This window comes from Bos mutus, chromosome 7, assembly GCF_027580195.1.
Source record: "Bos mutus isolate GX-2022 chromosome 7, NWIPB_WYAK_1.1, whole genome shotgun sequence".
Lineage (NCBI taxonomy): Eukaryota > Metazoa > Chordata > Mammalia > Artiodactyla > Bovidae > Bos > Bos mutus.
This window is the reverse complement of record NC_091623.1, coordinates 60468969-60483407: the sequence shown is the minus strand read 5'-3', so window position 1 is coordinate 60483407 and position 14439 is coordinate 60468969. Positions and strand designations below refer to the sequence as shown.

The window sequence follows — 14439 nt, the reverse complement described above, 5'->3', positions numbered from 1 at the left end:
TTGAACAGTATGTGCCCATGGCAAGTGTGACCAAAAGTGTCGCTGAGGATATAACACAATGATCGCTGTTTCTATTCCGTAAGTTACAAACGTAAAAGTGCTGAGCATAGTATTATCAAAATACTCCTTCTTGTTGCTATTATTTTTATTATTATTAATGTTATTATTCTGTCTGCTTAACCATTCCATGGACAGTCCTGTAAAAGCCAAGTGAGCGCCCCGTAGAACTGTGTGCTACTTTTTGTGTTTTTCCTGGTGTTATCAGTGGGAAGACCTCGAGCCACCTCGAAGCCCGGTCGGTCCTGCCTAAAGATTTGCCGTCACCCACCCAGAAGGCAGGGGTTACGAGCCCGCTGGCCTCAGTTTTCCGGCTGGGACAGGGCGGCCAGGAAGGATGCCGGATGTGTGGGATGCAGGATGTTCAAGTGCGATTCGGGATAGACGCTGCGCGCGGGGGCGCCGCCGCGGCGAGGAGCTCTCTGGCCGCCAGGGGCCGCTGCGGAGCCGCCCTTTTGTGGTCCTGATGCTGGCGCGAGCGGGCGCGCGGAGGAGGGAGGAGGGCGCGGGGACCCGGCGGGAGGGAGGCGGGAGGCGGTGTCCGTCGCTCCAGCTGCGAGTCCGCCCGCCGCCCGCCGCCGCCGCCGCCGCCGCCGCCGGCTCGGTCCCGCGCCCGCCGCCCGCCTTCGCCCGCCATGGCCCGCCTGACGGAGAGCGAGGCGCGCCGGCAGCAGCAGCAGCTCCTGCAGCCGCGGCCCTCGCCCGTGGGCAGCAGCGGGCCCGAGCCCCCCGGGGGGCAGCCCGACGGCACGAAGGACCTGGACGCCATCAAGCTCTTCGTGGGCCAGATCCCGCGAAACCTGGACGAGAAGGACCTCAAGCCACTCTTCGAGCAGTTCGGCCGCATCTATGAGCTCACGGTGCTCAAAGACCCCTACACGGGCATGCACAAAGGTGGGCGCCCGGCTCGCTCCCCTCCCCTCCCCTCTCCTCCCTCGGCCTCCCCACCCCACCTTCCGGCATCTTCTCCCCGCCACCAACCTTCCTCTCCTCACCTCCTCCCTCCGCTTGCCTCTGCCACAGCATCATTTCTTCCCCCCCAACCCCGGTCTACCCACCCCCTCCTCCCCCCTCTGGGGGTGCAGCTGACAGATCCGAGCTGGCCCCCTCCCCTCCTCCGCCCCCACTCCCTCCCTCCCCACCTTCCGGCATTCTCTCTCTCTGTCTCTCTCTCCCTCTCCCTCTCTCTGCTCTTCCCTTTTCTCTCCTCTCTCATCTCCCCCTTCCTCCCATCCTCCCCGCCCCAGCATCCTTCCCTCTCTCCCTCTCCCTCTCATTCCCTCTAGACCCCCACCCCGTCCTTCCTCCCTCACCCACTCTTTCTTGCCCCTTTGCTGGGAAGCTGCCTAAACACTGCCACCCCTCCCTGTGCACCCCCCCTCCATTCATTCGGCCTCCCCAGGCCCGTCGGGGAAGTTTGCACCACTGGATTTCATTGCTTTGGTCATTTGCACAAAGCCAGGCCGGCGGGGCAGGTCCAGCCGGCCGCGGGGGACACGGATGCTCAGGATCTCGGGCTAATCGGTAACTACAAAGAAAGCGGGTTGGGGGGTGGGGGTGCAGGCAGCTAAGCCAGTCAGGGGGAGCACCGGCCTCTTGGGTGGTTCAAAGGCTACCGTGTACCCTCCCCCATGCCCACCCTCTCTGTTTGGATCAGCATTCCCCCTCCATTTCTCTGTGCCACCCACTGCCCCCTCCGCACCCAGACTGCCGCCTCCACCTTTGGCTCAAGTTAAAACTGGCCAAGCCTGTTAGCAGTGTGTTGAGGGCTGAGGCCAAAGATGATGAGCTTGGGCTGTCCATCTGGCAGAGCCCAGATCCTGGGGTGGACAGGGAGGTGTGGGCGACCTGTGAGCCCAGCAGAGGAGGCAGGTCGGGTGGGAAGGCCTGCCTGCCTCCCTGCCACCTGATTCTCTGTTGGCATGCTGACAGGGGGTGCTGGGGACTGTGGCCCCAGCCCTGGGCTCAGATCACGGCACAGTGTCTGGATTGGGGTGGCCCTGGCAGTTCTCCTGGCAGGGGATGGGGACTGAGGGGTGGGGACGGGGAAGACTTTGTGCTGACACCCTCGGTGAGACCCTGGAGGGGCCTTGGGGTTGGATCAGGGCCCGTGACCTATTTCAGACTGCATTCATCCCCATCTTCCTCTCTGTGTGGCAGGCATGGTAAGCATGAATATGTGTTTGTTGAATGAATGAATGAATGAATAATGAACAAATTAATGAATCAGTGAATGATGGGTTGGGACCGGCCATAGGGAGGATCTGGTGGGTTGAAGTCCAGGCCTGCCACTTCAGCTAGCCCCTCCAGCTGATACCCAGGGGGAGGAAAGCAGCTCCTCCCATCCCCCATCTCTTTCAAATCCAACCATCACCCAAAAAAAAAAAAAAAAACCGGCCTGGAAAATCTAACCGCTCCCTGTGGCCTAGGAGGGCAAAGGGCTTGTGCTCACCCATGAGTCAAGCTGAGGGATCCACAGCTGTGTGAGGGGTCTTTCCACAACCCGAACCCCCAGTGTGTCCGAAGGGCTCATTTCTAGAAAGATTCTGATGGAGGTGGTGTCCACGTGCCCCCCCCAAACGTTGAATGAAAGGCTGCTGGCGAGCTCTGGGTCTCGGAGACAGATGGGGCGTGGGGAGATGGAGCCACCCGGCGGTCCTCCCCTCTTTTCTCATTTTTAAATCTCTCCTGGAGAATCCTACCACCCCCACAGAAGGGTAAGGGAGAGACTGGCTGGATTTTCACTGACCTGAGAGCCTCAGTTTACCTGTTGTCGACAGAACAGGGTCTCATGAATGCAGGTTTTTTTTTTTTTTTCTGGCTGGAGAATGTTGGGACTAGGGGGTGCCTCAGTGTGTTTCCCATTTGCAGTCTTTCCTTGGAGGGTGAAAATTAAGGAGCTGGGTGTCCCTCACATCCACTTTGCAGGAGCCCTAGGCAGGTTGGAGCCCCAGATATAGGGCCTGGGGGTAATTGAGTGGAGGGCCTTCTCTCCATATCCACCTGTCCAACCCAGTGCCCTCAGGACACCAATGGAGGCTCCTCCTTATCCCACCTGTGCTGGGCCTGGTAGGACTTTATCTGTGGGAGGGAGTTGAGGGGGTGTTGAAGATGGGAGTTGTCTCAAGGGCCAGAAGCTGGGCTGGAGGCCTGCTGTGGGGGTGCTTAGCTGTGTGACTTCTGGCCAGTGGCTGTCACTCTCTGGGCCTCCGCCAAAGGGAAGTGGAATGATGCGTGGGGAGGTCCAGGCACCTCCTGCTAACACTCATCTGGTTTTGTTTCTGGGGAACCTGCAGGGTGCAGGGTGCCTACTGAGGGTGCTGGCTGAGAGCCCAGGGGTGGGAGTGTGGACCTCAGGTTGTGGAGAGAAATCCCTAGAGAGCCTTGGGGGGCCCCTGGAGGCTGGGCACCAGGGGCGCTGAGAACACTGACTGTGGCCCTGTGGCCCCTGCAGCCAGCAGGAGAATGGACATCCAGTATTGCATTATTCCCATGATCACTGTCTCACCCTTAATTTTTACAATGGGGGGCCTGGTTGATTGCTGCTGATGGGATCATGACTCCCACAGGCTTGTGAGCATCTGTGCATTTCATGTGGAAGGGAAACTGAGGCTGGAGGGGCAAATACTGGGTCCCAAGGACTGACCAGAGGTGCCCCTCACCCAGCTGTCACACACCTGTCTCCCACCCAGGCCAAAGAAGCAGAAGTGTATCTGTGGGATGAAGGAGTGACAAGCTGAGCTGGGACCCCCACCTTCCCCAGGGGTGGTGCTGGGGAGGGGAAGGGAGGGGGTGGGGCTATGACATCTGACAGCCACCAGCCAGGGGTGAGGTGGGGGCACCCCCATTCCTAAGGGTCTGTGCAGGGGGCCTCCCTGCTGGGACCAAGAGAAAGGCAGGGAAGAAGTGGAGGTTTCTCTGGAAGAGCGCAGACCCATGGGTGCTGGCTGTTTTTGTTTTTAAGATCGAGAGATGGAGACAGAGACAGAGGTGGAGAGGCTTGGCAAGAGCAGAGGAGAGAGATACACAGAGACAGAAGGAGGGGGAGACTGACGAAGCCTCCCCCCATCCCCACCCACAGGGGAAGGCAGAGAGAGGGCGGGAGTTGGGGAGAGAGTTGGGGGGGCAGGGAGGCCAAGAGACTGCTTCCCCTCTGCTCAGATCTGCGCCTCATCTAGAGAAAGGCCTTGCCTGGTGCCCCCAGCCCAGCCAGGGGCTCAGGCCAGGAATTGGAGGGGCTCCCACTGATCAGGGTCCCGTCATAGTCCCCTCCAGCCACCTGCTGGGGGGACGGGCCCCCTCTGGGACCCTCCCTCGGAGAGGGCTGGGTACACATGCCCTCCCTTCCTCCCAGGTGCCTGATGTGGCTCGGGCCCTCTCTCGCGCGATCGGCTTGAATATTAATACCCGCCCTGCCCGGGGCAGGAGCCCGCTATCGCTTCGTCCGCCACCGCCGCGCGGCCCCCTTTATGGTAATCGTATATGCATTTGCATGTTAATGACAATATTTGTCTTAAAGCGGAGGTTGTGAAGGGGGCCGGTAAGGAGGGGCGGGGGGCGGGTGGGGGCCTGCAGTTTCCATGGGAGCACCAGCTGCTCGGCTGGCGGTTGGGGGGTGACGGAGGGTGGGGGGGAGAGGCTGGAGCACGCCGAGCTCCAGGCATGAAATTCCGTGTGTGACGTGCCAGCCCCAGGGAGCCGACGGGCTGGGCGGCCGGCAGGCGCTGCCCGGTGAGGAGGGACGAAGGGAGGGGACAGCGGCGGGTGGGCAGGGAGGGGGCGGGGGGCAAGCCACCAGGGCTGGCTGTGTGGCTTCGAGCTGGGCACGCCTCCCTCCATGCCTTAGTTTCCCCAACCACTCCATCCTCAGGGGGCTAACAGGCTTTTATGAGGCCCTGGGGACCTTATGGGTGACCATGATATCCTTTCTGCCTTCCGTTAGGCAGAGTGCATTGGTTGAGCGCCTGTTGTGTGCAGGTCTGAGAGTCCAGGCAAACAGGAATTCCTGGGGGGCATGATGGAGTCAACAGGCTGTGAAGCCATCTATTAATGGAACCACTATTTCTTCCAGACCCAGGATACAGTGTTGGCAAAATAGAGAAAAATCCTCTCCCAGACTCCTCCCACCCCCAGATCCCATTTGGTGGTGATGTGCTGCGGGGGAGTGGGGGGGGGGCGGCGGGGAGGGGGGGCCCACACAGTGAGGAACCGGAAGTTCCAAGGCATTGATGTCCGGGCTGAGATGGTGGACGCACATCCGCAGGGACAATCCAGAGGAGGCCCCAGCTGCTGCAGGTGTGGAGCCCAGGAGGGCTTCCTGGAGGAGGCAGTTGATAAGGGAGAGCAGTTAGGATGTCTGGTTTCTCTGCATCTTCTTGGCTATGGAAACTTGGGCAGCTGCCTTCAACTTTTCAAGGCTCAGTGTTGTCATCTGTAAAAGAGTTGTGAGACCAGTGGGGCCTCCCATCTTGAGGAGAGTTAAGGGAGATGAGGGCCAGAATAGTGGTTAAAGCTCTTGACACAGGGCTGGGCGCAGAGCCTATGCTTGTTATGCTACTAAGCTGAGACCTGAAGGATCTGTTGATGGGGAAAGGTGATCCTGGCAGAGCATGTGCAAAGACCCTCCAGGTTAGGAGTGGATGGAGTTTTGCCTTGGTGGGGAAACAGCAGAGGGTCCTGGGAGCCCCATGGTTCCCTTTTGATGACATTTGCTGTCTCTTTAAACCCTGATATTGGCTGATGAGACCCTGGCCATTAGGAGCACTCAGTAGGACCACACTCATTCATTTAGCCAACACTTCCTGAAAGCCTTCTGGGGCCTTGTACTAGGCAAGAGAGATCTGAGACCCCCCTAATGAGCAGAGCTACACATTGGCACCTACAGCTGGAATGGTCAGGGTGTTTCAAAGGGAAGGGGTGCAGTGTTGAGAGAACTGGATAGGGAGTTGAAGGCTCTGCCTAGGGAATCCAGCTGGGTGGAGGAGGGGGATTAGAACTGGGGCTTTGAAGGGTGAATAGGAATTTGCTAGGTGGAGAAAGCATTTCATGTATTTATTCACAGAAGCGCTTTCTATGTTCTGAGCCCTATGGTGGATGTGAAACACAGCAGTGAGCAAGCCAGGTGACTGTCTCTGTCCTCGTGGATGTGGGCAGAGGGAACTGGGTTTGCAAAGGCCTGGAGGTGTGAAGGAGCACAGCTGGAGTCGAGGAGGAATTAGGTGAGGCATGGTAGTTGAGGCCAGGGAGTCAACCTTGAAGTCAGGGACTCAACCCTGAAGGGCCTCTTATGCTGCACTGAGCTTGGATCTTTACTGAGGACACTGGGGAGCCATGGAAGAATTTAGAGCAGAGGAGGATCTCAGACCCGTGTGGAAAGAAAGCTTCATGTCCTGTTAACTGTCATTGCTACTATCAGCCTCTTGCCAGCCTCCTAGCCTTATCTGTAATATGCACACTTCTCACACACCTGGGCGGATACAACAGAAGCTTCCCCTTGGGGTTGAGGCTCACAGTGTGGGATGAAAAGGACACAAATAAACAGACACATGCTTAGGTCACAATGGTTCTTAGAGAACCAGCCCCTCCCCCATGGATAGACAAGGAATTGGGGCTCAGAGACAGGCAACACCCACACCCAAGTCACACAACAAAATAGTCTCCCAGCCTGAGACTTGACCCACCTTGGAAAATAAATAAGGGAAGTAGGGAAAGAGATGTGATCGTGGAGATGTAGACTCAAGGTGAAAGCCATCCAGGGTTCCTTGTTCTCCTTGGATTGAAGGTGACCAGGGCCAGAGGGAGGGGCTGCTAAGTTTGGAAGACATGGACCTAGCAATAGTCCTGTTGATCTGGGGTCATGGTGATCATCACTGACATGTAAGTTCTGTGAGGGTAGGGACCGTGTCCTGTTCACCATTTTGAAGTGGAGCATGTGGATGAACAAAGGCCTAGGGGAAGGAGAGGATGAGAGGGTGAGGGGGTGCTTGGGTGTGGCCTGGCCAACAGATGATGTGTAGACGGCTACAGGCATGAATGGATGGATGGTGATGACTTGGTGGGTGGATAAGTGGATTGCTGGATGCAAGTGTGGGTAGGTGGATGAAAGGCTGAATGGACTGATAGATATCTAGGTGGATGAATGGGTGGATGAATAGATGGATGGATGGATGGAGGAATGATAGATGGAAAGATGGTTGGGTAGACAGATGATGGAGAATGGAGGAACAGAAGCATAGAGGACTGGACTAAGGGAGTGGATGGATGGCTGGAAGGATGGAGGAATGGATGCATGGAAGACGGGTGGATGGATGGAGGGATGCATGGGTAGATGGGTGGATGGATGGAGGGATGCATGGGTAGGTGGGTAGATGGATGGAGGTATGCATTTGTAGATGGGTGGATGGATGGGTGAGTGGGTGGCTGGGTGGATACCTTCTCAACATTTACCACCTTCCTCCCCATCAGGGGAATGGGAATGACCATCAGCTTTGCAGCCCAAGAGGCTTTGTTTCTATTCCTGACTCTGCTTTTCATTTCTGTGTGATCTTGGACAAGCCGCCTTATCTTTCCTGAGCCTTAGCATCCTCACTTGTAAAAGAGAAGGAGTATTGAGAGTTCTCTTACAGAGTAGTTGTAAGAATTAGCATTAATTTGTAGAATGCAAATAATGACAGAGTTAACACAATCCCTGTCAATAGCGTCTTGCACATCATTGGTGTTAATAAATGGTCAGGTAGCCAGACAGTTAACAACCTCTGTCCAGTCTCTGGGGTGTGCCAGGCATTGTGCCTGGTTTGGGAGGACGCAAATCAGTCTGGGAGAGAAGAGGGATTGACACTAAATGAGCAAACAGCTAAGACTTGAGTAGGAGCAAGTTGCTATGGAGGAAGTAAAGAGGGATGTGTGTTGAAGGGTGAAAACTTACTGCGGGTGACCAAAGATGTCAGGAGGTGACATCTGGGATGAGCCCTGCATGGCAGATGAAAAAGGTTGTTCTAAAGCCAAGAGAAAGGCATGCCAGGAAGTGGGCACAGCATGTGCAAAGGTCCTGAGGTCAGAATAAGTTTGCAGCATTGGGAGAACGGGGTTAGAGCAGAGTGAGCCAGCAGGAGAGAGGGAGGAGGGAAGGGCAGGGAGGGGACTTTGAGCTTTTACAGGTAGATTGGTGGGAGCCCTGGAGGGCTGTGGGTAGGGGAAGGTCAGGGTCCTTTAGGGAGCTCTGAATCTGGGGAAAGTGAACTCTGGGTCCTCCGTTTTTGAGGTGGGGAAACTGAGGCACAAAGAGTCCCAGAACGTGGCTGGACATTTCTGCCACCACAGGTGAGCTCAGCTCCTCTGAGGGACTTCTGAAAGGTGGCAGGTTGCCTGGAGGTGCCACGAGGGTAGATTGTGTGAGCTCCCTCACCAGAGTCCTCTGGCTTCCCCCAGCAGCCTTCCGGGGTGGAGTTCCCCACATCCGAGAGGTGAGAAGGGGGCACTCATCACATCCTTGTCCCTGACCCTCTGCTAGGAGGAGGCACCCGAGGCCTCATTCCCGCCCCAGCTAGGGGTCTCCAGAGCAAAATGATATATGTGGGAAGTGCAGGCTCAGAGAGGGGAGAGCACCTCCCCAAGGACACACAACAAGTTCATCACAGCAGTGTCTATGCTGGAAGGGATTTGTCGTCATCTAGAGCTACCCCTGGAAAAGGCAATGGCACCCCACTCCAGTACTCTTGCCTGGAAAATCCCATGGATGGAGGAGCCTGGTAAGGTGCAGTCCATGAGGTCACTAAGAGTCGGACACGACTGAGCAACTTCACCTTCACTTTTCACTTTCATGCACTGGAGAAGGAAATGGCAACCCACTCCAGTGTTCTTGCCTAGAGAATCCCAGGGACAGGGGAGCCTGGTGGGCTGCCGTCTATGGGATCAAACAGAGTCGAACACGACTGAAGAGACTTAGCAGCAGCAGCAACAGCAGAGCTACCCCATGTGGTTAGGCAGAGCTGCAAGGTTGTTTATTCACCTACTTACCCACCCCTTCTCTCAACTGGTTTTTTTTTTTTTTTTTGAGTCCCTGCTATATGCCACCTTTGAGTGAACCAGACCTACTGTGTGACCAAGAGGAGTGCGATGCACTATGAGAAAGTGGACAGAACGCTGAGCAGTCCTAAGAGTGGTGATGTGTAGTGATTTAAAAAGTCAAGTCATCATCTCTTGCTGGGATCCAATAGGGAGGGATCTGGTGAAGTGGGCCTCACCCAGGGCGATCCTTAACCAGGGAACACTGGGCAATGTCTGGGGATATCTGTGGTGGTCATGACTGAGGGGGCTCCTGGCTTTGGGTGGGGCCAGGGGTGCTGCTCCATCCCCACAGTGGCCAGGACAGCACCCCCACACACACACAGAGGATGACCCAGCCTGGATGCCAGCAGTGCCGAGGGGGATTCTGATCTAGGATCACACTAACATTCTGGCCTGAGCAGTTGGTGGTCAGCGTAGTGTCATGGAGATAAGCCCTCAGTGTGTCAGAACAGGACCTCAGAGTCACCCTGACTCTCCCTGTCTCACACCTCTGCTCCCCTATCCCTCCCTCCTGATGGCTCTGCCTTCTAAACCTCTCCAGTCCACTCATGTCTCCCCACTCCTCTGTCTACCCCATCACATCCCCTGGACTAGCTTAGTCTCCTCTCCCCTGATCTCCCAGCTCCCACCCTCACCAGCCACAGTCTGAACTTCTCCCAGCAAGCTGAAGGTCCCTGTGAGCACCTGAGTCAGGCCCCACCCCTCCTCTGCTCACAGTCCTCCAGGGCTCCCACCTGCCCAACGGTAAAACCCCAAGTCCTCCCCACAGCCCACAAGGCCCTTTATGACCTCTCCCCGCCTTTATGACCTCTCCCCTCCTCCATCTCTTTCCCTCTCTCACTCTGCTCCAGACACACAAGCTCCTTGCTGTTCCTTCAGTACACCAGGAATGGTCCTGCCCCAGGGCCTTTGCACAGGCTTTGCCCACTGTCTGGACCACACTTCCTCCCTATCCTCTGTAAACCCCACCTTCTCAGTGAAGTCATCCTGTGGACCTGATTTATAATCTCAGCCACTCTCCAACACTCCACATCCCTCTTTCCTGCTTCCTTTTTTTTTTACCTCTGTGAAAATGAAAACTTCTGATGTACCATAGAGTTTATTTATTTTATTTGTGTTTCTCTCCTCCCAGTAGACTAGAAGCCCTATTAAGATGAGGTATTTTTGCCTTTTGTGTTCACTGCTATGTCTCCAGTGCCCAGAACAGTGAGTGCCTGAAACTCAGCGGATGGATGGGTGGATGCATAGATGGGTGGGTGGATGGATGGATGGGTGGATGGAGAGATAGCTTGATAGCTTGATGTGTGGGTGGATGGATGAATGGGTAAATGAGTGAATGATGGATGGATACATGAATGGATGATAATGAATGGATAGAAGGATGGGTGAATGGATGGATAGATATAAGGATGGACAGATGGATGGGTGGATGGATGGACAGGCGAATGGGTGGATGGATGGGTGGGTGCCCTGATGGAGTAACCACTGGTGCAGCGATGGTGACTAAATCCATGGGAGCAGTCGACATGGGTGCAGGCAGAAAGTCATAGGTCCAGATGAACCCTGAGAAGCCCTGTTTGTAACGTGGGGACAGAGGAGGAGGCAGCAACAGAGGCTAAGGAGCAGCAGCCAGGGAGATAGAGGTGAGGCTAGAACAGTGTGCCTGATGAAGCATGAGCCCTGGGTCCTAGGTCTTGCCCTCCTGGACAGGAGCCAATGAGTTCATAAGTGGAGGGAGGGACAGTGAATAGGGGAGTGGGGTCCATCAGCCCCTCTGTTCCCAGTTAAGTGGGGGACTGCTTCAGGATGAGAGGATGGAGGAGGAGGTGGAGAGGGCGGCCAGGGGCAGGGGTGGTGGAGAGGTGGCCCCACAGCAGAAGGGAGTGTCGCCTATAGTGCTGAGTGGATGATGTTGTCATTTTATGGATGAGAAAGTGGAGGCTCAGAGAAGTTAAGTGGCTGGCCCTAGAGCACACAGCAGGAAGGCATTGGGCAGGGTTAGATCCCATCTTTAGTCACCAGATTAGAGCTGAATTTAAAGAACTAGAATTAGGGGTGTCAGTGTGTGGTGAGGGGGTGGGCTCAAAAGGGTTTGAGATGAGAGGTTCACACAGTTGGTTATAGCTGGGGAGGGGAGATGTTGGGGATTAGAGAGAAATGAAACAGGTTGTCTTTCCTGCCTCTGTTTTCCCTGCACACCTGGCGCATGATCGGTACTTCGGAAATACTGACTGACCCCATGCTGGGCGTGGTGGGGGAGGGGAGGCAGGAAAACATATCAATGGGGTCGTTACCCACAAGGTGGTCTTGATATTAGCAGGTCATCTTGGAAGCAAAATCATTCATTTTGCAGTAAGTATTTACTGAGCACCTACTGTGTGTCTGACACTATTTAGGTACTAGGGACCCAAAACTGAAAAACCTGCCCCCCCCCATCCTCTTGGAGTGACATTTCAGTAGGGGAGAAACAAGGGGAAAAAAAAGTGACATTTGAGATGGTTCTAAGGGTACTGGAAAATATAGAACGGGGAGGGGGGCATGTTTGAGGACTGTCATTTGAAACGGAGTGCTCCAAGGAGGTTTCACTGGGGGAGGTGACATTTGAGCCAAGACCTTAAGTAAGAGAGTAAACTGCAGAGATCAGAGGGGAAATACATCCCACAACAGCTCATGCAAAGACCCTGGGGCAGGACCATTCCTGGTGTGTGAAGAGTCAAGAGGTCTGTGTGTCTGGAGCAGAGTGATCGAGGGAGAGAGAGGAAGGAGAGGAGGGCAGGGAGAGGAAGGAGCTAGTTGTGCAGGGCCTTGTGGAAGGACTTGGGCATTTCCCTCAGGGAGGTGGGAACCCTGGAGGGCTGTGGGCAGAGGGGCGGGGCCTGACTCAGGCGCTCATAGGCGCCCTCTCGTGGCTTCTCTGGGGAGGACATAATGGGGGGACGAGGGCGGAGCCGGGGACCAGTGGGGAGGAGAAATGAGCAGTCCAGGTGGGGCTGAACTAGGATGGAGACCATGTACAGTGGTCAAATTCTTCCTGGGCACGGGCTGTGTAATGGGCCCAACGCTGAGCACTGGGGACACATCAGTGACATGCACGCTACCTGTCGCCAGTCCTCCTGCCCCAGCATCAGTCGGGGATGGGGAGATTTCCTGGAGGAAGAGTGACTCAGCTGGGACCTGCAGGTTGAGGAGAAATGAGCAAGGTAAAGATGAGGGTGAGGATGTATGGACCAAGGAAATGGCAAATTCAAAGGCAGGTCAGCGAGAGGCCAGGTGTATCTGGGACCAGGGTGCAGACAGGGACACACCAGTGTCCATCAGGATCAGTTCCTAGACGTGTCAAGCTCCCTGGGAAGTGACAAATATCCCAGACTTATGCCTGAACATGACAACTATGAATAGTAAAAAGGAAAATAGTTTTTCCTTTTATTTATTTTTTGAGTTTATTTTGTGTTTTCTTGGTGGGGTTTTGTTTGTTTTGTCTCTTTCTTGGTCACACTGCATGGCTTGTGGAATCTTAGTTCCCTGACTAGGGATTGAACCCAGGCCCTCCACAGTGAGAGTACAGAGTTTTAACCACTGGACTTCCAGGGAATTCCCTGTTTTCATCTTTAAAACATTTTTTTTGTTGTTAGTTCATTAAATCAGGGTATTAGGCTCCCAAGACCTAAGTCATCCCCAGTGCTGTGGAATTTTCTGGGACTCAGAAGCCCTTTAGCCACCCCCAGTTTGCCTTTAGTAGCAGGGGTTGTTTCCGACTTGCTGTGTGACATCAAGAAAGCGGCTCAGCATCTCTGAACACGGGTTTGCTCACCTGTAACATGAGGATAAAAGTAGTGTGAAGCTCCAGGGATGATGGGGGAGGGGCTTCAGCAGAGCTTGGCTCCATGTACACAGCTGGTACATCTTCCTGGGCCACTTGGGGGGTTTTTTAGTCAGTCCTGGAGGGTCCTTTCCATAAAGACCTGCAAACCCTCAGATTCAGCAGGGCCCAAATTGGGTTCCACATCTTCCTTCTAAACCGCTTCTCCTCCTGGGTTCCCATCTGTACTGGTTTGCTGGGGTGGCCGTTACAAATGACCACAGATTCTCAGCCCTGAAGGGCAGAAGTCTGAGATCAAAGCTCTGCTCCCTCCGGAGGCTCAGGGAGGGTCCCTTTGGCCTCTTCCAGCTTCTGGAGGCTCCACTCATCTCTTGGCTTGTGTCTGTATCCGTCCAGTCTCTGCTTTCATCTTCCCCTGTCCTTCCATCTGTCTCTCCTCTTTTGTCTCAAATAAGGATGCTTGGCATTGGATTGGGGTCCACCTGGTTGTCCAAAATGACCTCATGTCAAGATCCTTGATTACATCTGCAAAGACCCTTTTTCCAGATCAGGTCCCATTCACAGATTCCTGGAGTGGATGTATCTTTTCTAGGGGGATCACTATTGAGTGCCTGAAGATGCTCCTCATCTTCTGGGCTTCCCCCAGCCCTGTATCCCTCACTCTGTCTTCCAGGCTGATGACACACAGGGAGGTGTGTCCATCTCTGTCTCTACCCAGCCTGGGAACCTTAGCATCTCCCATCAGTCAAAGTGTTGTCCCCAGAGCCCCAGCTGAACAGAGACCTGTTGCCGTGAAGGGACCATGGCTACTTCTGCTCCCTTTCTCAGGAGCATCTCCAGGACTGGAGAGAGGAGCATCCTTGTGGGCTGGGGGAAGAGCCCTTTGTCATGGGTCATGCAGATATGGGCTTAAGTCCCAGCCCTGTCATTTCTGTGGGTGACCTGGGCCACTGGGAACTTCAGCCTCCTCATCTATAAGGTGGACACTCTTCTCCCCACCATTGAAGGCTCTGTGGGGTCACCGTGGGGCTCCACTTTTGGGAAGCCTGTATCATTAATGATTCAGTTTATTCATGCATCAAACAATTGGTGTCTAGATTGTCCATGGCCCACAAGGGTCTTTTCATGGAAACACTTAAGGCCACCTTTGTCTTGGAGTATGAAAGGTTTGAAGTGAGTTTTATGGAAGATGGTAGAATTGGGTGCCTCTGCCACTCTGTACTCCAGGGACCAAAATCCTAGAGGTGCAGTGGATGGGAGGGAAGCCCTCAGCATCAGATATTCCTGGCTTCAAATTCCATCCCCACCCCTTACCTGCTGTGCAGTTATAGGCAAGTCACTTTACCTCTCTGAACTTCAGTTCCTCCATACTGTGCATCACATCCACCCCCCACAGGATTCCTGCAGAGAAAAGGAGGGTGTGAAGTAAAGTACCTAGGACAGCAACTGGCCTAGGGGCTCAGTGAGTTGGCTGTTTACTGGCACTATTATCATTA

General features: G+C 54.9%; 1 protein-coding gene across 1 annotated transcript in view; it reads left to right on the top strand.

Moving 5' to 3' along the window:
* The first annotated feature begins 692 nt into the window (after positions 1–692).
* The window catches only part of CELF5 (CUGBP Elav-like family member 5), a 50660-nt gene continuing 36913 nt past the window's right edge, over positions 693–14439 (top strand). Inside the window, exon 1 of the mRNA XM_070374839.1 lies at positions 693–951. Coding sequence (XP_070230940.1) covers positions 693–951 — 259 coding nt within the window. The remainder of the gene's footprint in view (positions 952–14439) is intronic.